Source organism: Cyprinus carpio, chromosome A15 (assembly GCF_018340385.1).
Source record: "Cyprinus carpio isolate SPL01 chromosome A15, ASM1834038v1, whole genome shotgun sequence".
In the NCBI taxonomy this organism is placed as follows: Eukaryota; Metazoa; Chordata; class Actinopteri; order Cypriniformes; family Cyprinidae; genus Cyprinus; species Cyprinus carpio.
In genome coordinates this window covers 9183228-9209772 of record NC_056586.1, presented here as the reverse complement: position 1 = coordinate 9209772, position 26545 = coordinate 9183228, and the positions used below count along the sequence as shown (strand labels likewise).

Sequence of the window (26545 nt, the reverse complement as noted above, 5' to 3'; positions counted from 1 at the left end):
GCAGCCCAGCAGGCTTGTTCTGTTTCAGTCTCTGGAAACACAGGAAGCACCTGCACTGCTTTAAGACTTTCTGAATATTTCTTCTGTTAGATGTTTCAATGGTTTCAAGGTCACGGTTTCATTCATGTACCTAATTTTGAAAATTAAGCCTAAAATATACATCAGATTTGACCTGAACGCTTGGATATGCGTACAGCAGAGCCTTTCAAAAAAACTCAAATGTCTTTGCGTGCACTGAATATGTGCTTTCCTGTGTGCGGACAGTTTGTGTGTACTATTTGGAAAAATTTAAAGCACATGTGTGAGATGAGTGTGCTGAATATGTGCAGTTATATAAAAATCGGCCTGTGCCTGTATAGTATTGATGACGAAATGTACATCACATGTGCTTATGAATACCCAAGCATACACATAAAAAACGTAGTATAGTTTGGGCTTTAAAACTTAGGCCTAAAGAATCAGTTTCAGTTTTGATGTAAAGTTGCAAAGTGTACTCTGTTTGAACACAGGTGCTCATCATTTGTGCACTATAAAGTTTCATCCTTGTCTAGTGTCTGCGCTATTTCTCTCTTATAAAAACATGTTGTATTCTGGAACTTGCTAGTGGGTCAGTAAGCAATGGCCCAGAACACACTAAAAAACAGACTACATCCAAGCTAGCAACCATACAGAAATGACCTGGCGTTATGGTGGTTCTGCACATTTTCTTTCTTGTTACTGTAGTAACTCTGCATCTGGGGCCACAATGCATAATGCTGATGTCATTGTGTTAGTGTGTGTAACGCTGACATCAGAGTGTGTGTGAGACTAGGGAGGAACACATCTGCCGTAGAGGTCACATGTTCTGACACAGGGCTCACAGCGTTGAGGGCTGATGTAAGCCGTTCTGACTCACCGCAACCATCAACTCGCTGCACCCAGGGCGTGTGTGTGTGTGTGTGACTGCAGTGTACACTACACATTTATTTCTGTACATGTACTGTTTGTGTGTGTGAGACACTGTGCTTCATTGAACAATCCCTCGGTCAGTCCAGATGAGACTGATGGGAAGTCTAATATGCTCGCCCGCACACACACACACACACACACACACACACACACACACCTTTTTACTGTTACTCCTCCCTACAGCCATCTATCTATCTATCGATCTATCGATCTATCTATCTTTGGTTAAAGGTTCTATTATATATAATAAAATGGTAAATATAAGAGAACAGGTAACAGTTGCAGATTAAGTTTTAATTAAGTTGTCACTCGACATTGACTAGCTAATTTGCAAATATTTACATTTTTGGTACATTTTTCCCTCTTATATTATTTGCAACATTCAACCCTGTTGTTTGGACTTTGGAAACAGGGTTGAAGGTTATAAGGATACTCCACCCATTAATCACTTGCCCCCATATCATTCCAAACCCGTAAAAGCTTCGTTCATCTTCGGAACACAATTTAAGATATTTTGGATGAAAACCGGGAGGCCTGTGACTGTCCCATAGACTGCCAAGTAAATAACAGTGTCAAGGTCCATGAAAGGTATGAAAGTCATCAACAGAATACTCCATCTGCCATCAGATGTACAATCTGGGTTATATGAAGCGACGAGAACACTTTTTATAAGTGAAGAAAACAAAAATAACGACTTTATTCAACAATTCCTTTGTCAGCAGTCTCCTCTGTGTCTCTCCATATCACTGTATGCTTTTCTGTATCATCCGTGCCACAAGGATTGCACGTCTGATGGCAGATGAAGTATTCTGACGACGACTTTCACACCATTTATGGATCTTGACACTGTTATTTACTTGGCAGTCTATGGGACAGTCACAGGCCTCCCGGTTTTCATCCAAAATATCTTAAATTGTGTTCTGAAGACGAACAGAGCTTTTACGGGTTTGGAACGACATGTGGGTAAGTGATTAATGACAAAATTTTCATTTTGGGGTGGAGTATCCTTTTAAGCTTGACAAATGCAATGTATGTGTATAGAAAATTAAAGTAAATGAAATGTAATCGTTTACTTATATTTCTTGCAAAATGTTTACTTCCAAAACTTGATGAAACTTAAAGAGTGCATCATCATGGTAACAGGGTTGAATACATTGTATATGTGGGGACACAGCTTAATATTATGTTTATGGTTCATACAGTTGTTAATAATTCAAAACATGTCTATTTTCTCTAAATAACATGGGGTTTGTGCCTTTTTTACTTTACTGAACCTAATAGAACACAATGTTTGAGATTGAGAGACCTTGACATTACAGAAACACATTGGTCTTGAAGGTCCTCAAGCGTTGTCTCCTGTGTGTGTCTTGTCGCTCTCTATCTCTTTGTGTGTTGTGGGACAAGTGAACACCTGTGAAGCATAAAGAGAATAAATGTGTTTGGGTCTCATTCTGTGTTCCCTCTCGGCCTCCTGCAGAAATCAGTGATCGAGAGCAGCGTTTCCACACCATGAAGGACGCGCTCCGCAGGTTCCCTCGAGAAAACTACGACGTCTTCAAATACGTCATCACTCACCTGAACAGGTGAGAATCAGAGCCATCCCTAGGGCAACACACGACCAAACCCGCTCACACATGTTTTCCATTCTCACTGTTTCTCTCTTCCTATCAGGGTGAGTCTAAACAGCCGCCTGAACCTGATGACCAGCGAGAACTTGTCCATCTGTTTCTGGCCGACACTAATGCGGCCTGATTTCACCACCATGGACGCGCTGACGGCCACACGCACCTACCAGACAATCATCGAGACCTTTATCCACCAGTGTGCTTTCTTCTTCTACAATCAGCCTTTGGCCGACACACCCAGCGGCCTGCATGGACAGCCCACCTCACCTACCACCACCTTGTCTTCTGCCTCCTCTATACCAGGCTCCGCCTACTCTGCCTGTTACGCCCCATTACAACCCATAGCCCCGCCCTTCAGCCCAGCTCGGCAATCCCCGCCCCATTCTCCACCCCCAACCCCTCAATCCCCAATCCAGAGCCTGCTGCCTTCGCTCCACCCCCATCACACCCCTACGGAACAACACACACTTTGGGAGCACTGAAAGAGATTCATTGAATGGAAGAAACTTCCGAGGAGATTGCACGGATGTGCCTGACTTATCACAAGCTAAAGCAGTAGAGGAACGAAAACAAAAGAGGTCAAGAGTACATGAGCTACATCAGCCACACTTCATTGCCAACTTTCTGCATCACGCTACTCCATAAATCCCAGCGCTGCTCTGTTCTTGGCCCTTTATGCTCCTCACACACACACACACACACATAGATAACTGCACAGGAAGTGTGGTAACCCCAAACCCAAATCTCTAAAGGGTCCATGTGACGTAGATGTTGCACTCTTCTCTTGCTGGTTCAGCATTGTCTTCGTCAGTTTGTGACCAGTGGGTGTTGGGGTATATGAACAAACGGGCTGAACCCCACCTCATATTAGAAATAAGGTTAAGCGGGCCAACAGGGTGGCCTTTATATTCACCAGATTTTTGTTGTAACTTCCGACCACTGTTATTATCTTATTACAAAAAAAAGAAATGCTTTTTCCGATGCAGCAACATGACCATATTCCTTCTCCTTATTTAATCTGTTTCACTTGTGACAGCCTTTTAAAGAGAGACAAAAATCAAAAGACCAAACTAGAACTCGACAAACTGGATCTAGTTTTGCCGGGAAGGTTGTCTGTGGAATGCTTTTGCACAGCATTCTGGGATTTGAAGTCTTTTCATCACCGTTATCCCCTGTCACATGAGCCTCCAGAACCTTGCTGGAAGACTGATGCTTCTTTTATTGCAGAATGTCCTCACAACCAGACAACCCTCAGTTTCCTGCTCCACGAGGATCTTCGACTTTGTTCAGTGTCTGTTCATTTGGGAGCTGTATTATTGTTCTTTTTTACACGTTTGCAGGAAGTCCCTCCCTTCTGGCTCATGTTTGACCTGTGGACTGCTTTTTGCGCAAATGGTTGGTGAACCAAGGAGTAATGAGTTCTAAGGGATGGGTCAGGTTGTGGTCCACCTGCATTTGGAGGAGAGGTATGCACTAAATCAAGAGTTACCTCACAGTTCCGGAAGGTAAAGGAAGTCTGCACTAGAGGAGACCTGTACTTATTCAGATGGCATTGAATGACTGAGCTGTGGAAGCCTAGAGGAGGATGAGAGTGAAGATAATGGCATAACTGGATGAAATAATGGAATTCAGAAAAGATAAAGTCTTCGATGTGTTTGGAAACAGCATGTGGTGCGTTATCAGAGTGAGAATATGAGCTTGCAGTTAATGGCTTTTTGTCAAGACTGACTAAATATCTGTACTTCAGAGCTGACATCAGAAGGATGACATTGTTTATAAAATGCCAGAAGTTACTTTAAAGAAAGATTAGGGGAAGAAACTCTGAGCACAGAAACGGGAAAGTTAACTTGGTAGCTTGTGAGTAGGCCTTTCCTTTTGTGGAGCGCAACACTACCACCCAGTGGACAAAGCAGGTATTGCATTATGAAATTAAATCACGCTAATGATACATTTTTGTTTTTCTAGAACATGCTGGATACATTCACAATCACCTGATTCACTTTATAGCAAAATAGGGTTGAAGCAGAAATCAGCTGCGATTCAGCATTCAAGTATATACTAATATTCCCCAGCACTTATACTTTGTAAGTGTACTTTCTCCAGATTAGATGACTTTTGTTTATTTGAACTCAAAAGAGTCTCTTTTTTTTTTTTGAGCCATGGTTCTCAAGCAGGGAGACACTGTGAAACTGTGAATCAATCATGTTTATGGAAATAAATGAATGTATCCCACAGTAGATTTCACTTTCACATTTTTGTGCATATCTCTCCCTGTAATACATGTTAACCAGTAAGTGAACCACACCTGCCCTGCCCCATTATAACATGCTAATCAACATCTACTCTGACTTCTGACTGGCTGTGATGAGCTGCATCTCTTTACCCATTTTTGCCCTCAGAGAGCAGGAGTAATGGTATATTTTGGGAAATCGGGAGCTGTGTGGCCTATACGCCCCTGGTACTTTGTGTATGAATTCTGCATTCGCTGTGTATTTTCAATGTATTCTTTCAGAGCCGCTTGTCCTTCGCTGCAACTGCAACAAAACAAAAGTAATTAAAAAGGGCAGGGGAAGACGAAGATAAGCGACATGACAAACGTGTTTTAAAAATGTGACATTGGTTCAGCAATTCTATTTGGCTGCATCACTTTATTTTTTGTTTTTTGCTTCATTTTCTTTTTTTCAACAATGGTGACAGATTGTCTGTTAAGTTAAAGGAGAAAGGAGCAAAACTATATTCAGAATTGTTGTTTATTTGTACGTTAGGGGGTCTGACACTTTGCCCTGTAGTCAATGGTGATAGAAAAGGTGTTCTTTTTATGTTTTATTTTAAAAATTAAAAATGAGACAAAGCATTTTTAACAGTCTTTTTTTGTGAATGGTGTAAAGGCCACAATGATGTAGTGCATGATTCAAGACCAGGTCAGGGAGAGGGGTCTGCCGCTCTCAGTATTAGAAAAGGAAGAAGAAAAAAAAAGAACAAACAAAAATAGAATGAAAAAAAAATACAGAAATAAATGAAGTTACATCAACAAAAATACATGTCATTACAAGTTGGTAATTAGTTTCAGTGGGAATGGTGTATAAACAGTAAGGCCTTCTGTGACCTGTATTATAGTTAATAAATCAATCTTGTAAAATTGGTCTCATGTCCTTATTTTATAGTTGCAGGATGTGCATTAATTCCATTATATTTGTGATTTTGCTTTTTGTTTGTTAACCTGTTTGATAACACAATGGGCACTTTTAATAAATCAGGGCCATAGGGCCCGAGGCTCTTAAAATGGAGTATTTTTTTCTTCTTTTAAATAAAAACTGCTCAGTGAAATTAATGTTTAAAAATGACAGCGGTTGTTATAATTATTGGATGGATTTTAGTCAAAACCAATAGGCCACATCGTTTTATGAAGGATAGAAATATTTGGGTTAAATATAGCTACTTTTCATAGGATACTTTTATGTCAGATAATAGTTTATTTGTAGACGATAAGGCCTCATAAAAAAAGCCATTTTTACCCCTAATACTGTAAGTATAAAAATATAAAAACCGTATTGTATTTGTGGAATATTCCAGCAGTTGGCAAAGTGCCTGCAAAATACACCAAAGTGTTTTCTTCAATGGATTGTGTCCCGATATTTTTCATTACTATAATTACAGGCGACTTTTAATAATTATTTTTATTTATTACATAATTTGAGCTGTTAAGTTTATGCGTGTGTGTGTATTGGAGTTTCGCATGCAATGACAAAAACGGACCACTAGGTGTCTCGATTGTTGAACTTTAAGAACTGCATCTTTGACATTATATTCTCTCCATATGAACGTCCTCTAACACCTGTTATCGCTGGTGAATTATTTGCATTAGAGACGCATGCTCATAATTTAAAGTTCCAGCTCATTTTTAAGTTTTTTGAAGAATGAATGATATAAACGCGCTATATGTAGAATTTAATCTCAACGCCCTCATATGACTCACATTAATGTGTGTATTTAGAGTCATTATTGTTTCGTGAATCTTATGTCTCGGTGGATCAGAAGTCTCGTCTGCAACTTTCCAGAAAGTTTCAGAGTCTGGAAGTAAATCTGTATGTCCGGTTCGTCTTATGATCAGTCGAGGCACGTTCCGCTGCTCATCCGTGTCTTTCCGAGCCTTGAATTCAGATGCGTTCGACTCCATCCGATTCACACCGCCACAGGTGCAGCAGCTCTTATTAATATCAATACACCAGCATCCGAAATCCACCTGCAGCATTCATTCTAATCTTACATTATCTGTAGGCTACTACAGAAAGGGATTCTTTTTAGGGGAAACAATAAGGTTTTATTTTCAGTCTTAAATTTGATCATTGTGATTTCATCGTCCAAACTGCAGTTCCAGTATCATCATATTTTTGTAATATTTATTAAATAACTAGGGAATACAATACTGACATTCAGACATAAGTCAACTAAATAGTGATTTTATCTGAAAAGCATGTTGTTCATTTGAAACACAACAATACATTCACAACATTGTTTGTTTTGACCAACAATAATTAATCAACTGTATTTAATAAATTGTATTAACCTGAACCAGAGAAATATTCAGTGTTGTAAAATTTGTCACAATTTACGCTCTTATGCCAGAACAGGATAAGACCGATTCCTTTGGCCCATGTTTGTCCTTCTTCTACACATCGATTGTCCGGGTCACTGTGGGTGTTTTGATTCTGATACCTCGATTGATGGCAGTGCTGGGAGAAGGATGCTGTTATTGATCATTTGATGGTCAAACTGATGAATGTTGTTGTAAATGGTGCTGGTACTATCAGCTGAAAACACTCAAACACAGCTAAGCAACACCCAAGCCCCGGATAACTTTTTCCTATTTGCTTTCCAAGGAATGTAAATATATATTGTATATTCAAGTTTTCCTTTCTCTTTGGAGTGTTACAAGATGTTCATACATAGATAAGATAAGTCTTACCCAGAGAGATATTCTTTATAAAAGTTAAGACTCGTCCACGCCCTCCTAAAACGCCTCGTTCTAACACGCCCCCACATCAACGTTACTCAATGGGAAGATTTGCATAACGCCGCCCAAATGTTCATGCAAGAAAGAAGGTGTAACTTTGATTCTCGCTGTAGTATTGTTTGCCGCCGCCACCATGTCTTGGAGATGCTGTGTTTCGTTGTAAAAGCAAAACTACTTTGTTTGGCCTTCCAAAAGAGGACAGAACTAGAAATCAGTGGTTATGTTGTATTTACAACACTATTCCAGAACAGTTCAACCCAAATATTCAGATTTGTGCAGCGCATTTTATGGAGGACTGTTTCCTGAACTTGCAGAGTAGCCTACAATGCATCTACACACAAAGGCTGTTTCTATAAAGTTGGGCAATCCCAGCTTTGCAAGGACAGTCTGGCTCTTCTGATTCACAGCCTGTAAGTACGTTTTCATATTTAAAGAATTTGCCAATGATGATTCAAACGCGATTTTTGAGCAGTGTAGAGTAGTGCTTGTTGTTTGTCCTTTCTCTGATCACAAATGCAGACATGGTTTTATGTTTACGCGGAGCGATATACAACGCAACATGTAAAAAGACAGTATAAGTCATTATAATCCGTGATTATGTCCCCCACTGGATGCAACAAATGCCTCATTTGTAATGGGTTTTATTGGTTTTGTCTCATCGCGCCGGGACACGGCATCACAGTATGTTAAGGGGTGTAACTTTTCCGTCACACGCTTGAGGTATTCAACCAATCACGATGCACTGGATAACTGGCCAATCAGATCACACCTCGCTTTTCAAAACGATGAGCTTTTGTAAACATCGTATCGCTTTAAGAAAGGCCGGGCATAGAGGAGCAACAATAATGTACAATATGTGGAAAATGTTTTTTAACCTTAAACCACATAAACACATTGCACCAAATACACAAAATAATGTTGTTGTTATTGTTTTTAGCAACGTCATATTACCCCTTTAAGCCAAAAAGTCACAAAAAGAAGATTATGAACTTTAAAATCATAAAACCACATATAGCCTACGGTTTGGACATTTTGAGGTTGTCAAACTCATAAAAGTGACATTAATCTTGAGAAAAGCTTTGCACCCTTTGTACAGATGCCTCTTGATTTTATGTTTTATCATGTAATGCAACAACACATTACTGTTCAAAAGTCTTAAGGTTGTAAGATTTTACAAAATATTTGTAAAAAAAAAATTGTTTACCAAGGCTACATTTATTTGATAAAAAAAACAGTAAAAAAAAAAAAAAACATTGAGAAATGTTATTACAATTTTAAAGAAATTTTCTATTTTAATACATTTGAAAATGTTATTTATTCCGCTAATTTTTCAGCATCATTACTCTAGTCTTCAGTGTCACATGATCCTAAACAAATCATTCTAAAATGCTGATTTGCTGCTCAAGAAACATTTCTGGTTATTATCAATGTTGAAACAGTTGTCCTGCTTAATATCTTTCAGTCTATAATTTTGATTCTGATTTGGTGAAAATGAGACATGATATCTTTATTTTCTCTTTCAATAGTCATTTTAATCAAAACTTGCCAGATGAAATCAATTTTCTCCGATAGATTTAGTGCAGATGTGTTCAGGTCACTGGTTTTTGGCACTGAAGGCCAGGCAGACAGCTGATGCAGATTAGTTAGTCAGTTCATGGTTGAACTGATAAGAAATGCAATTATTATTAAGTTTATTAGCAATGTGGTTGTTTTTTCCCCTTCCCTCAGTCTTTTTTTCTGCTATGATTAATTATGCTGTTTAATTCTGACGTTCACCATAGCTCTCCTGTAATTTCCCCATGGTCTTCTTGTGCACGTGTGTTTTTTTCACTCTGATTTTGTAATGAGTCATGAATTCAAGCGTCGAGTTCGGTTTCACCCCGGGGAGCGCCGAGTGAAGATGATTGCATTGACCATTCAGAATCAATATGGATGCCTGGCATGATTCTATAGCAAGTAGTGAGAAGTGAGTTAAGCACATCCAGTCTTTTCACAAGCTTCTTTTTTTCCCCCATGTTCAAAGTTTGAGTAGCTCCGTCTTCCATAGAATATTGAATAAGGTTACCATGGCATGGTGAGTACGCGTGAGCGGCTCCGCGCATTGAAGCGGCCCCTGCGAATCTTCCTGCATGGCTTTCAGAAGCCCTTCATGCACACTTGACAGTTCCAGGTTAGCTCCTCGCCTCTTCACTTGCGCTCCCAACGTTCCCCTAGAGGATAACGCTGAGATCCAGGCCTTTGAGCCCAAAACCCAGCCTTAATCCCCAGCATCGATTGCCCTGAGAATTTCCTCCAGAGCACAGCGGGCATCCCAGCGCTCCAGTCCCACTGCAGCCCAGTCAGCCTCCTCTCACACTCAGTCCATCCGCACCGCAGGAGCCTTACTTCATGTGACTGCCGAGCTAATTTCCTCTCCGTTTAGAGTTTAAAGAGGAAACAGGGTTAACAGACAACGCTGTGATCACTGCAGATACAGACACACAGTCAGTATGTCATGGGTCTCCTTGAGCTGATGGCAAATAAGAGCGTTCATGAACATTTGGAAATGTACTATATATGTACACAAGAAATAGGTGTAAAAAATTGGATAACACTTTTTGTTAGTCCACTTTAGATAATAACTTTGCTACTACATGTCAACTAGTAATCATTAGGGTATTAGTAGACTGTCTGCTAAATATCTGCCAACACTTTTGGTCCCCAACACACATTCTACTGATTAGTATCGTTTCAAGTACATGTTAGTTTATTCTGCTAACTCTAACCGTAGCCTTACAGTCTAATACTCTAATGAGAGTTTATTGACGATAGTTGCAGAGTTATTTATTTTTTGCTAGTAAATTGTTAGTAAACTTCACAAACAATTACTAAGAAACAGCATGTGACACGCTGAATTAAACATGGAATTTTGAAGTAGAAAAAGTGTACTCCAATAATCTTTGTTTTATTTACAACTTTGATTTTTTATTTGATTTTCTATTTGACTTTTTAATTTTGTGTTTATGTTGGTTTCAAAAAACCTTTATACAATTTTCATCAAAACTTTAAAGTAATTATTATTAATAATAACACATTTTCCTTACATATACACTAGCTTTTAAAGGTTTTGGTTTAGTAAGTTTTGTTGTTGTTGCATTAAATTGGTCAAAAGTGACAGTAAAGATATTTATAATGTTACAAAAGAAAATGTAAAATAAATGACATTCTTTTGAACTTTGTATTCATCAAAGAGTCCTGGAAAAAAATAAAAAATACAGTAAAATAAAATGTTTCTTGAGCAGAAAATCAGCATATTAGAATTATTTCTGAAGGATCATGTGACACTGAAGACTGTAATGATGCTGAAAATTCAGATTTAGCATCACAGTAATAAATTACATTTTAAAACATATCAAAACAGTTTTTTTAAATTATAATAATATTTCATAATATTACTGTTTTTACTTTATTTATTTTTTTTATCAAATAAATGCATGGCTTTTAAAAACATTAAAATATATTACAAACCCCAAACTTTTGACTTTTGAAGTGCATGTGAGTGTTCACTTTTTATATATATATATATATATATATATAATTTTCCAATATATTTTTCAAGGCAAAACGTATTTTTACAAATATCATAAATTGGTAATTTACAAATATCTCTACATTTTTAGTTGCGCCACACAACATTGTATCACCTGAGCTTACATGCCCATTGCCTAGTCATAAAAAGAGCAAATTATTAAAATATTTGAAGAGACTTATTGTCTTGAGGGTCCCTGCATGTTTCTGAATGTTGGTTGCACCACATGACTTTACTTTATTATACAATATTTTCCCGAATGTTTGTAATATTTTAACAAGTCTTGCCTGCATATTATTTTCCATAAGATCCATGAAGATAGAACAGTTCACAAATGTCTAAATGTCTAAGTAGACTGTTTCTCTGCTGTTTCTCTTCTTTCTTCTTTAAATCATAAAACCATCTGTATGTTGTATAATAAACAAACACATTCAAATAATAGCGTGCACAGAAAAACTGATCTACAATATTTTTATACACTTGAATATGGCCACTGCAACTGTACCTTGCCCTAATTAAATTCTACTGCAAACTCTCCTATAGCTGCCTTATTAATTTATGGTGCTGTTATGCAGGCTGTGTGGTGCTACTAATGAAGGCTTGTATGCAGATGAGGGGCTGAGGTCGTCTCTAGAGCAACGCTGCTCTGTCTGACCTGGTGACCTCTACCATGGCTTTCTGACTGCTACAGGTCAGTGGCAGCTGTCAATCACAAATACAGCGGTGAGGTCATGCAACAAACACTCTTACATTCAAACTCTGCAGGCAATACACAAACCTGCAGGTGAAAATGACAAGCACACACCTAATGATCTGATGAATAACAATAATAATGTATATATAATAATTGAATGGAAAACAAAATATATATTACCTGTGTTAACTGATGAGTAGATAAACTTCAGTTTTTCAATGTAGTTATTATTACTGTTAATTATTAATATCATGTTAATGGTGAGTCACATTAAAAAGGTCAAATTATCTGATTTATTATCATTTATTATTATTTATTAATTGACCTTGACACATAGTCAAGAGGGTCTGCAGGAATCCTCTCCGTAACATCACTTCCTGTGTTTTTCACTTGAATGTTGGTTGCACCACTTTACTTTGATTTAGCAGACACATTTTTTCACCACTTTACTTTGTTTTAGAGGAGAAGTTTTTTTTTTTTATTTATTTTATATTTTTTATATTGCATTTTTTTAGAAATGTTTTTTCAATATTTTGTGGGGCTTTATTCATATCACATCACAACAGTTGTATCACCTTTTATTCTCTCAAAAATACCATAATGAATTCTTATTCAGAAATTTTAAAACATGCTCACAGAAGAGGTGTATTCAAGTCATAATATGTATAAATGCCCCCCCCCCAATAAAAAATAAAACAAAAAAATAAAATAAAAATAAATAAAAATAAAAATAAAAACTTTGCATCACATCAATGACCAAATTGTAATAAGGTATGTGCCATGTATATGGCAGTAAACAGATGTGTTTATTTAATAATACATTAATAATTTCTTAGCAATTAAATTTGTATATATTTTGTTTTGCATTGTAGCTGCATTTCCACCTCGGGGCAATTAATTTATTAATGACATTAATTTTCAATTATTCAGTGATTTCCTGATGATTATTAATTACTGGTATATTATTATTATTATTATTATTGTTATTTTTATTATTATTATTATATATGAATGTATGTATTAAAATATATTATGCATATTATGCCTTGGAAAGGGTTTTATTAGGCCTCTTAATATTTGTTCACATGTGTAATGCTCACAGTCCCAATCTAGCAGAAATGTTTTACACACATCATTGATATTGTGAGATTTGTGCAGGCATGCAGGTGGCATCCAGGGTTATTATTGTCAACTAAACCTGTTAAAAACATTTTATTAATTGAAATAAGCTGAAATAAAATCAAATATTTGATGAAAAAGGAAATTCTGCCTTGGCAACTAACTGATATGTTAGCTGAAGCAAAAAAAATAAAAAATTACTAACTGAAAATAAAAACTGAAATAAAAAAAGTATACCTAAGTAGTATTATTTTTAAAAATAACAAATAATAATCATAATAATAATAAAAATGCATAAAGTTCATAACAAAATTACTAAAAATTAAAACTGAAAATATAAAAATAAGTGTCAAATAATAATTTTAATATTAATATTATATAAATAATACAAAAATAACACTGGTGACATCCTCAATAGAAACTCTTTGACACTTCTAATCTAACTCGCCCTTTACCTCTAAAGAGTGGCCAAAAATCAAACCCTCATTAACTTTAAATTATGATCAATCATAGTTCATTGTGGATTTGACAATGTGTACAGGTATATGTGGTCTGTAAACTCTCACAGTAAATGTGCATTTGTGTTTATAAGTGTGTGTGTGTGTGTGTGTGTGTGTGTGTGTGTGTGTGTGTGTGTGTGTTCATATCAGTCTCCATATCTCTTTTAGCAGTGGGGCAGTACCGCACCCTTCATCTGCGGCTCATATCTATGCAAAGCCGGGGTCCTGCCAATCAGTTGCCCCGGTGACACAGGGCTCCACCTCTCCAATTAGACCTGACAGGGCAGGATTAGGTGCTGGGCGGGCGCGCGGCGACCTGCTGGCGTGTCAATCACGCGCAAGGCATCCGCTCGGCTGTTTACTGTCAGATCCCATCTATGTCTGTCAGGCTGAGAGAGAGACGCCAGGGGAAGTGGAGGGAGAGAGAGATCTGATCAGAATTAACTATGCTTCCCCCTGCAGACTGTTCTTTTAATTCATAAAAGGGGGTGAGGAGAGCGAGAGGGAGGAGAGCGTTTAAATCCTAGAGTTGCCCGCCTTCTGTATGTTAAGAGCTACGCCGGGTTGTTCTGTATGATTGTGCAGTCTGTTCTGTTTCGTTTTGACATTCAACACACAAGAAACACACAGTTTTGATGTGATGCAAGCACTGTGGCCAAAATATTAATTATATGTGTAGAAAAAAGTTTTTGACAGAAGAATGTGCAAAATCAATGTTGTCTTCTGGTCTTTAATTGTTTGATAATAAAATATAGTTTTTATACAGTAATGAGATGATTAATGGGAACATTTTCATTATGCAAAAATGCAGGTTATATCGCAGTTTTTTTTTCTCGGGGTATATTCTTAGCACCATAATACAGAGCCTCTAAAAGGACCTTTGCAAAAAAAATTCAAAAAAAAAAAAAAATAAATATATATATATATATATATATATATATATATATATATATATATATATAAAAAAAAAAAAACATAAAATATATAGACTTTCATGTGTGCACAAGAAACCATTAAACAGCATATTGGACAATGCACACTGATCCATCTATTGTGCCATCAGCCCATTTCTTGGTGTGGTTTCTTCAAATACATCTCTTTTAATTCATGTGCATCCGTGCTCTCGTTTTCTTCATAAGATGGCAGTGACACACAAAGGAAATGTGTTATAGTATATAAAACTAGAAAATGTAACGCACAAGCATGCAAAATATTACCGTGGTTTCTTGAGCACACAAAAAAGTTTCTAGTGTGCATGCAAAAGTCTGTATGTATGTATGTAAGAAAATCAATGAAAAACCCCTGAGAAAATACAAATGTTTACAGATGACTGTACTGTATACCAAATATGAAGCTGAAAATAATGCTGTACGAACCATTTATGTTAAATATGGTCTGAAAATCTACTGCAAGGTTTGGAATTTGGAGTCTGGAAAAATATGGAAATCTGAAATGGAAAATGTGTAGGAACCCTGAATTTATAGTTAAAAGTATATATATATATATATATATATATATATATATATATATATATATATATATATATATATATATATATATATACATATATATATATATGTGTGTGTGTGTGTGTGTGTATTAAATCTTTAAAAGTATATAGATATATATACTCCTCAAGAAACATTTCTTATCATCAATGTTGAAAAAGAGTTCCTTGATGAATAGAAAACAAATGGAATTTATTTGAAATTGAAATCTTTCGAGCATTATGAGTGTATTTACAGTAATTCCTTATCAGTTCTATGTATCATTGATGATTAAAAGTACTTATTTTGTTAAAAAAGAAAAAAAAAGATCATAATACAATACATTTGAATGACCATCAAAGGAAAAATACATTTTTGCTAGCATAATGCAAAATCCAACAGGGGCTACCGAACATAACCTTGCTAAACCTTGCACCTCTTCTCACCAAAAAGCTACATTTAAGATTCAGGATCTTAAAGATTTTGATTTAAGATTTAAGTTTTTTTTTTCAGTAATAAAGTTTGAACATGGTGAATAATAAAGGATATCTTTGCCTTAGCGAGCACCAGTAATATTGTCTTGTCTCTGTATCATTTCAGTCAGCTTCTGAGTTCCCATCTCAGCATATATTTCTGAGCTTCCTCTCTCCAGGGGGGACAACCAGCTGCCCCAGAGATGTGGTCCCGTGCCCCCCTAATCCCAGTGCAGACCCCCATCAGTGAGGATTAGAGACTGATCAGTGAGAGGGCAAAGCCAGGGCCAAACGACACCAGCACAGCAGCCAGCCAGAGCCACTAGGGAGCGGTGACACTGTAACCTTAAACGCACATGAAGAGAAAGACCTGCAAATACACACACAGGATAGGAGAGAGAGGAAAAAAATGAACTGGCCATTGACAAAAAAAAAGGGAAAAATGTACTCTGCACAAGTTATGTAAATGTATAAACTATAATCCACATAAGCTCGATTCTACACATTATTGTGTGCTGAAATGTCAATTCATAACGCAATTCAAGTATGTTTTGCAATCTCAGTGCTGCCACAAGTGCCTCTATAGTGGAAATTAGCATAAACCCAGGACGTTCTCCGAGCTGACCTGGAATTGTGTTTTTGTGGCAACACTATTAACATGGACATGAATCCATGCATCCATGAATTTGAGTCATCAATAGACAAAACCACAGTATAACAAGTAACAGTTGTGATGCAGATACATTATTATTATTAATCTTACAGTTTATTTAGTGGGACATTAGCTACAATAAGCAGTATTTAATGGATTTTGTTTATTTTTCCTGCATTATTAAGTTATTAACAATAGTCATTTGTAGGAATTATTAAACAGCTGCTTAACTGCATTTTACTGCTAAATCTGCTGCAAGTATTTGTGTATTGACGCATGACGTTGCAGTGGTCAGATGGTCAGAGCCTGAGTTTTTTTTTGTTTTTTGATATCGTTCTCCATATCTCTTTTAGCAGTGGGGCAGTACCGCACCCTTCATCTGCGGCTTTCTTCTGTCTGTAAAGAAATGCATTGTGAATGCTGTATTAAGTCAGTCTGGTAATTTGCAAATCAAATGACTTTATTATCATCTAAACATTTTTTTTTTTTTTTTTTTACTAAAACTCATCAAATGTCTGCCTTTTATGCGCAATCAAATACTTATGAAATAATTTTTTTTTCTCAGATTTTCAGTCATGGCATGTTAACTATCTGGAGTCATGAGTTTGGCAGTGAGTCAGAGAGCATGCGGCAGGTTATATCCCTCAGGATTCATATGTTCTGTTTGTTCACCGTTTGTTTGTCGGCCCCTTCTCTGTCTGGCAATGTGTTATGCATATACAGTGGGTCGAGAAAAGAATCACTGAGTTGGAAAAAGGATCACCCCCTCCTAAAAATGACTTGTAAACTCAATCAGGTTTAGCTAATCACCTTCTCAATGACACACAAAGCCATTTGACTTTCAGCTGTGATCATCTATGGTCATTTTGATCAGCTCAGCATGAAAAGAGCAAACAATTATGTGGGTTGGGTGCAGGACTATCTTTTAATGGAATAATGAAAGACAATGGGGTAGGGCAGAAGGAATTATGGAGTTTTGGAAGTAAATCTTAAAACCCAAACTCAGCAACCACAATTTTGACTAAGCAAACAAACAGTGGAGCATTTCCCATACAACAAAAAAACTTGCTGCTGAACCACCATAGTACAATGCATTGTTTGAGAAATGAACTAGCTAGACTGTAATACCTTTGTGACACAAGTGTCATTTAAAACATGTTCATTCAAGAAAATATAACAGTCATGATTGATATCACGCAGGTTATTAAAAACAATTATTATTGAGACTGAATAAATGCCAGATTATTGCTGTGAATCACAAACATGGCATTTGAGGACTACTTTATTTACCGTTGGTTCAGTCGTGGGTTTTCTCTTGCGTCATGGGGTTCAAGAGCACATTTGCACAAGTATACTCTTCAGAAACTGTGCTTTCATTGTGATATTGACAATTGAAGTATAATATTAAGAACTGTGATTTTATCGATATTTTGCTGAGTGTGTTTTTGTGCTGGTACTTATGGACAGCTGACTCTCAAAGCTCATATTCTTCATATTCTGTGTGATGGTGAGTTCACAGCAGTGACCAAAATGAACTTTCCCAATTTCGGCTCCCTTAAACTTTTTTTTTTTTTTTTTTTTTTTTTTTTTTTTTTTTTTTTTACTTAAATGATACTTTAAATATGACAGTAAAACTGGCAGTAGGTTGATGATTCATTTGGTCATTAAATCATTCATCAAACTGATTTATTCGAACAGCTGATTCATTCGGACAGTGAATCATCGAATTGAATCAAATCAACTGAATTGTTCAAAATGTGGATTTTATTCAGTAAGGAGTTACAGCTATGTGTTGCTCAGACACGCAAACATTTCTGCTGTGGTTTCATTTGGAAATTTTCATTGAAGAAACAAAGCAAAAACAGTATACTGATAATATTGTGTCTAAAATGTAACTTAAAATGTTAATTTGTTTGTTGAACTGTTTTTTAAAAAAATAATATGGCATTCACAATCATGCAGATATTCAGGAAAACAGCAATCTTGCACATGATATTGCTTAACTATATATAATTTGATGAAAGTATAAGACAAATCTGAATGTTTACTGGAACTGTATTTTTGGGAAACACAGAATCGTTAAACGATTGTTAGTAATGACGAAATGTGCGACCATAGTTTGGAAAAAACAACCACCTAGGAATGCAACACTGTAACAAGCACCAAAACCAACAGCATCATGAAGATAGGTTTCAAACAGGAAATATTATATTTTCTCAGAAATCCAGTCATTTTTGTACTTTGGTTCTGTAAATGCTAACGTAACATAACACAATTTAATAGTCCACACATATATTTTGATGCTCAAAACTGCCCGTGTATTTCAAGTCTTACAGATATACAAAGCATAGCAAAATGAACTGGCCAGCTTTTGTCTTCTGCTAACTGTTCTTTCCAGCCCTCATAGCTTTAGTGCTAGCAGACGGTCTGATGCCGTATTTTTTTGTATCTTCATTCTCTTACTCAGGCTGGTAGTGTTAGTCTCAGATAGGGCAGTCAAGTTAATTGCCTTGTATATTGCCGAGCAGTCAGCCATGTCAATGCACATTCACAGCATATTACACATAACTAGCAATCACAGCTCATTCCCAACACAATACGGAGTGCACCGCTAATAATGACTCGTGCTGCGTCCTGTGCCACATGCCGTTTGGACTGATAGTCTGTTTATGGCAGAATATATGAGAGGCTGGAAGGATGGAGAATGTTTTGTTTGCTTTGGAGTGGATGTGTGTGTCTACAGTATGTGCCCAATGTGCTGTGTGAATTTAAAAGAAACAATGCATCCCATTGTAAATCTATAATTAATATTTACTCACCCTCATCTTCCAAACCCATATTACTTATGTTCTTCTGTGGAATAATATTGGGTATATAATGAAGGTGAATGAAGACTGGGTTGTCATAGAGAAAATAACCAGGAAATAAATAAAATTAAACTTTTTATAAAATGAATGGAATTTCTAGAAAGGAATTTTTTGAGGGAGGTTCAACCCAAAATTTAACATTTGTTGTTGTTTAAGCAGATTGTATGGAAAGGTACAAATGAGATTGTACAAATTTATATGAATTAGCCACCATTTACTTTTGGTGTGAGTAATTTTTTGTTGTTGTGTTTTTTTTTTTTTTTTTTTACTTCTTGCTCAAGACACATTAGAGAACATATTTTGAAAAAATCTATTAAATAATTTATATTCATATTCGTCAAATCTAATAAAATTGTATTATGATTCAAAGTGAGTCATTCTAAATTTGCAATAAAAAAAATGCTTTTGGAATAAATCAAAACCTATGGTTCATGACTGCTGGAATTCACAAACTGGTCTGAATGATTCAATCAATAAAGGCTTTCGACTTTATGAATCAGACATTAGAACCTGATTTCATGAGAAAACAAACTGATTGCGAGATTGTATGAATTTGTATAATTTGATTCGTACGAAAATGTATGCTTTTTAGAAAAAAAGTAAGATATGTGAAAATGTACAAATTAGTTATGCAAATTCATACGATTTTATACAAATTTGCCACCAATTCACCAAAACTTGCCATTAGACAACACTACTTTTCCATTAAATCAAGATTTTTTCAGTGTATAACAACTGAAATTTCTGATTTCTGTTTCTCATACTAAACTGTTTTATAGCTTCAGAAGATTTGGAATATCATATGAATAAAACAGGCCAGTTTGAGAATAATATGATGATTTTTTTGTCATTAAGAATTTAGACAGACCCAGTCCCCAATGACTTTCATTAAATGGATAAGAGCAACTTTATGGAAAAGGGTCTTGAATGTTGTTAATGAATTCAACATTTTTGTTCCACAGAAGAAAGTAATACATGTTTGGAATGACAAGAGGTTGAAAAAAAAAAAAAATCTCTGGATACAGTAATCCTTTAAAGGGAATATCACATTATGATTGTGAGAGCTCACACACACAGTCAAACTATGAAAGCGTTTTTGGTGCGTCACGGCAGGATGGACAGGAGAGTGAAGAGATTCTTATTCACCCAAACGTTTTGATGCCTTTAGTTTAATGGCTTTGGCACAGGAGGAAAAATCTGGAGGAAGTTGTCATCCATCATGATTTCAGATGTACTCTTTCTGATGATGCTGTGGCGCTGTGATTGATGTGCATGAGGATAGAGAGAGAGAGAGAGAAAAAAAAGAGTTCTTAGAAATGTTTGTATTGGTTTCATTTTTTTTTTTTTTTTTTTCTTTTTACATGGTATAGTCTAAAAGTTTCAATATATAACTGTCTATATATAATGTCATTCACACAAAACTAATTATTAATTAAAAAGGGGTTTGTGCGACATTACAAATAAAAGTAAAAATAATGTGCTTGAATTTCCTTGAATATACTGTATATATGTATATATAATGTAAAATATCTTCATAATAATTTTCAAAGTAAAAAGTATTTTTTTAAATATAATGAATTATTTTATAAATATTGGTTTGCCTTGTCAACCTTGAAAATTTCTAATTCTGATAATTTTACAAATAATTAATTAAATGTATAAATAAATTGAACTTGTGATGTTTTGCGAAAACACCATGGATGATAAAACATGCAACAAAAAAAAAAACCGCTATACAATTTGAAAATATACTGCAAATGTTGAAAATATTGAAAATATACAGCAAATTCCCCCAACAACAGTCTCTTGTCATTTTAAATCATCTGAAGAAGATGAAGGTTTTACACTCCCTAAAATTACGTGTGTGTTCCTCCTTTTAGTTTTTGTGTGAGGGTTTTTTAAACAGAAGGATGAAGTCGTGATGAAGTCGCTGTGAGCTCATGTTTATGCTGTGGCGTGTAAGTTTGCTCACGGGTGAGCTCTTGTAATTGTGTCTGTGAGAGTACATTCATTTGTCTATGTCAGTCTCCTCCCCTTGAGCATGAAGATACACCTTATACCGTTCTTCACTTAACATGCTCTAGATATTCAACGGAGATTGGAGGGCTTTGACAATCAATGTCCAATTAGAAAGAGCCTTTCTGTGAGTGTGGGTTTAGGATAGTGTCATTAATTCATAGCAAATCACTGCTCGTAGATGTCTTTGCACACATGTGAGCGCCTGACCAGAGATCTGTGTGTGTTTCTTTGCATGCATGCTTTTGTGTGTGTTTCTAGAGCTTCTTTTGAGATCAGTTGATCACTTTGTGTGTTTTTTTGTGTTTTTTTGTGGTGATTTTTTTGATGTTGGTTTATCTCTGGTGACATATAGTTTCAAGCAGACACAGTTACAGTAATTTGTTTTAAAAAATGTTTTCTAAAAATGGCTTCGTTGGCTTCGTTATGTCTTCAGTGTTCTTAAACACATGATCCTTTTAATATGTGGATTTGCTGCTCAAGAAGCATTTGATTTATTATTAGCAATGTTAATAACTGTTTATAACAGTAGTTTTTATTGTTTATTTATTCGCTCCTTTTCTTGGTGGCTTTAATTTGTCATTGACTCTGATAATATAATTTGTAATTAAAAAAAGGAGAAATATGTTTAGTTAGAATAAGATACAAAACAGAAGGATCTTCCAAGTGTTCTCAGACTTTTGGACCCCATTATAGATGAACACTGAACGCTGCACACTTGTGTATGCATTGCCTGTGACTGACAGCAGTCTTAGGCTTACTAATAATTTTCCTATTCACCGTCATCATCCTGAAAAACGCCACCTCATTCACCCAGAGCTGCTTTGCTGGAATGACACAGGCTGAGACACAGAGCAAGAAAGGGAGAAACAGGAAGAGAAAAGAGAGAGAAAGACAGAAAGCCCCTCTCACTGCTGCCAGGGGCACACAGACAGTCCCTGCGTTACGGGAATGCTAATTCTTCTGATTCAACTTCCTTTTTTTATGGCTGTCTGGGAAGTTGAAGTGATCATTTGGACATGGCATAGGCGTTGATGGTTCGGTCACAGGAAAATACAGCATAGTGTGTGTGTGTGTGTGTGTGTTGGTGTGACCGAAACCCACCCACCCCCACCAGCAACCCCCTTCATCCTCTTACAATAGGTGACATCACATATGTTTGTGGGCCAGTTGCCATGGTTATAGCCTTGTTGCCCAGAGAAGGCCAGCAAGGGGCAGACGTGGGTAACCTTTGTGACCTTTGCCGTCTGTGTTCCTGCCATTCACCTCTAACGTTGCGCATCAACCCCTCCCTTCCCACTGGAGTCACAGATTATTATATATCACACCTCTCATGTGATCGCACAAAAGAAATTAATGTGATATTGTCAATCATCTTCAGTATATGCTGTATTAAAACTGATCCAGGCCTTACGGGTGCGACGTCTCTGGCTCTTTGCTCATGCTGTATGGACAGAAATGACTGCAGGACCAAAAGGGTTGAAGTGTGAGCTGTTTAGATAACTTGCCCTTTCCTTTTCTTCGTCTGACAGTCAGGGCTGATAAGCTTGAATGACAGTAAGTAAATATTTTATGTTTACAGTGGCCTTGGCTAAAAACCACTTGATTACCATTTAAATGTTCAGATGTACAATAATTTTTTTTCCAAAGGCATTATTTCAAAGCACGGCAGATCCACTTCACACAGCTTCACGTATCTTTCATGGAGAAAAAAAGAAAAAGAAAAAAGAAATTGGAGGACAGAAATGTTGTATATATTTAAATACGAATTAAAATTCTAATAATTAGAACTATTTAAATTGATGGAGCGAACTGGCAGATGTATCAGATTCAGTCTTGTCGAACAGTTGGTACTTTTTATTGTTTGCATCTCTTGTTGCTCTTTGTTCCAGACAGCCTTTGCATTAATGGTGGGGAGTTTTTTTTTTGTGAGTTTTTATGCACTGATACACCAGTAGGTGGCGACAAGTGACTATATGATCAATACTTTTGATTTATTCAAACCAGTTCATTAATAAAAGCTGATTCATTCCGGAAATGATACAATTGTCTGACTTTATGAATGAGTCATTGACTCATTTACTTTATTCCAAAACACCGAATCAATCATGAACCAAGAAAGTGAGTCAGTGAGGGAGTCACTGATTAATTCACCTAAATGATTTTCTTTAAAAACGCTGATTTGTTCAGGAACTAAACAAGTGAGTGACTTTATAAATGAGTCATTGAATTTGTTCAAAAACACTAAATTATTCAGGATTAAAACATCACTACTGTGTGTTGCAACACCTTCATTTGGAGCTATTTACATTGACAGAGAAAACTGGTAATGTGTATTATTTACTTAATATTAACTTCTTGTTTATTGAACCTTTTTATAAAAATAACACATATCACAAAATTGCAATACAGACTTGTTACTCCAAAGGCAGCCCAAGCCGTTGGTGCTTATTGTAATATTTTGATTTTGAATGAAAAAAATACATGGAATCTTTGTGATATTTTTCCCTTATTAATTTACATACAGTACACATTGTTGATATCTCATTAGTGTGAGTAACAAGCGTGTTGTGATCATATAACACACTCTTCCTTTTGTGATATTGCTTTAATTTGTCATTAATTTGTAGATAATAATTGTTTAATATGTTTTTTAAAAAAGAAACCTTTTATCCAGTTATTTGTGTGTGCTACTTATTAGCGTGTTGTTAGTAGCTTAGGAATCTGTTGTGAGTTAAACTTTATAGTTTTATAATACCACCACAAATGGCGACAGAGAGCCCAGAGTAGCAAGAAGTATAACTCTTCTAGCTGTTGAATCTATTTAATGCATGCTATTTTGGTGATTTCAATTAGGAAAAGCAGCTTTTGAAAACAGCCATGCTTTAGAGAAATGTAATTAGTTATTCCTCAACAAAAGTCTTTCAGATCAGTTCAGGAAAGTCAGCATCTAATGAAAATTCAGTTTTTAAAATGCATGTTATTTATTTTATTGTGAACAACTCATCCCTGCAAATGTTTATCTCATCATACAATACAATATGTAATCAAAAATCTATAACGATTAAGATATTTTGTAGAATGTTTCTAATTCTACCATTCTTTTCTTTTCATTCATTTTATTCTTTCTAATTTATTAGAATGCCATTTATTAGTAATTCCAGTCTTGTTTATCTGTCTCTCTCTTCCTTTCTCTTGGCTCGTGTCTCCTTGCTCATCCCTCTCTCCTCTTATCTGTTTTCTTTTCTTCGCCGTTTTCCTTTCACCCCCACCTTTTCCCTCAATCTCTCTCCCTCTCTCTCATTCATTCTCCTGCGCCTCTCGCTGTCCCTCTGTGGCTCACCGTGTCGTGTCCCTAATTTATTTATAATTAGTGCTCTTTGTCAGAATGCAGGGAGAATGTTAAAGTACAAGATGCTCTGGTCTGGGTACAAATGGGCCAGTGTCTTCCTCCCTCTCTCCCTCTCTCTCTCCTTCTCTCTCTCTCCCTCTCTGCGTATCTGTCCACATCTTTGTTCTTCTTAAAACTCTTCATCAGTTAGCTTTAAGGAGAAGCTCGGGACTCATTCAAACAATAAATCTAAATACATACTAAAGTATATATTGATCATAATTAAAGCAACAGTAGGTTCATTTTCACTTCAATTTAAGGTAATATTTCACCAAGAAATTAAAGATTTTGTCATTATTTACTCATGTCCTATGTTCCAAACCTGCATGACTTTTCCAAGAGATTAGTTAAATTTGGTCACCCTTTTTCTGTACAGTTAGACTTAATGGAGATGGAGCTGCAAAAAACAATAAAAAATAAATAAATAAAATAAAAATTCACAACAGTGGTTCATGCAGTATATTCCAAGTCTTCTGATGTCATACAATATCTTTGTGTGAGGAACAGACCAAAAACAAAAACTATATATATATGCAGTATATTGATCCTATTGTTCCTTCAGAACTGAATGAGCCTATTTACTGAAAAGATTTGACTCAAAAGGATGATTTATTCATTAATTAGACATTATTTTCATGTAGTTTCATGAATGTTTTAAAGAAAGCTAAGGCAGATGTCAAGATTGAACGCATGACTGAAATGTCACTCTGATCTCAAATTGCAAAATTTGGAATATAGCACATAATAAATTTAGAATTTTGAAATTTTTTGTGATACTTTATGGTGTCTCCATGTCATTTGCTTGAATGCTTCAGTCCTTATTCATTGTAATGAGATAATCATATGATAAGTATATTATTCACAATTTCTCCTCTTGACGTAAACATTAAATGATGCATAAATAATGACAGGATTTAAATTTTTGTGTAAACTATTCCTTTAAATAACTAAACGCATATGTGTTTCTTAGGGTAGAATGTAGACTGAAAATGAAGACCCACTATGGTGGACATTTTTCAGGGAACATGTTTGGATGACCATGGCTTGCTGGACTAGCTGACCTCATCTTGCCATCTTTTTGTCCTTGGACAGAGAGATCACCCGTACCAACTTCTTTGCCTCTTTCTGTGATCTTTCCATTTCCACTCATGTGCCATATTCCCTGTCTATCCATCACTTCCTCTAGCCCTTCTCCTCAATCCCCTCATCCCTCTTTCCCTCTCTCCGCTGCCCAAGGCAATGCCGTCCTGCAGGCTTTGATCACAGGGCCAGGGAGGAAATGGGAAGTGGGTCAAAAAGTTGTGCTGGAGACTGCAGGGAAACAAGGCTGGAATATCGAGTAGGTGAGCAGGGAGAGAGAGAGAGCGAGCGCTAGGAAGAGAGAGATAGAGACCAGGGAAGGGAGAGGGAGGAGGAGGACAGGACACATAGAAGACTCCGATCCCGGCAGAGCAGATAAAAAAAATAAAAATAAAAAACACAAGAATTTGATCAACAGGAGAGGCGAGTTGAAGCAGAGTCAGAAAAGGTGATGTCAACTTTAAAGTCCACATGAAATCCAAATGGACCGTATTTAATCATTCATACTCATTCCTGCTGGTCTTATTGTCCATTATTCATCTGGGATCTTTATTTAAAAAAAAAAAAAAAAAACCTGCAAAATGTAATTAGTTTCTTGACATCTGTAAGTAGTTTCTTCAACTACAGGCATTTTGTCCATGTGGACTTTTAGAAAATAAACTCTCTTAATGGGGGAAATGACCGCTGCCAAGATGGGCTTTTAGTAAATCTTGGCTGTCTATGCAGTAGAAAGAATTTTTTTTTTTTCTTTTTTTTTTTTTTTTTAAATCAGTGCTTTTTAAAAACACAATTTTGCATCATCTGGTGAACTTTTTCATGACAAATAAATAGAGAAATCTGGATATCGGTAACTCAGAGAAAGAGTAAACATTGTTCATTTGCATATATTACTGACATTGTGACAGTACAAATATATTTAATTTGTCACTAATAATTTGGAACGACAATAAACAGTTGTACATCACAGAAGTATTATGTTATTTTTATGAAAAACGAAAAAAATCCACCCTATCTCTACCCTATGTGTTGTGTAGAATAAAATGTCAAAATGGTTGGATGAAATTACCAATTTTTTAATAAAAAGGCCAACTCCTTTGTCTTGCTAAGGCTA

At 36.0% G+C, this 26545-nt stretch overlaps 1 protein-coding gene across 2 annotated transcripts in view; it reads left to right on the top strand.

Moving 5' to 3' along the window:
- arhgap35a (Rho GTPase activating protein 35a) overlaps positions 1-5712 on the top strand; it is a 31363-nt gene extending 25651 nt beyond the window's left edge. For both annotated transcript variants that reach the window (XM_042770936.1, XM_042770935.1), the window contains exons 5-6: positions 2426-2531; positions 2620-5712. In XM_042770936.1, coding sequence (XP_042626870.1) covers positions 2426-2531; positions 2620-3055 — 542 coding nt within the window. In that variant the 3' untranslated portion in view covers positions 3056-5712. The remainder of the gene's footprint in view (positions 1-2425; positions 2532-2619) is intronic.
- Positions 5713-26545: the final 20833 nt, after the last annotated feature.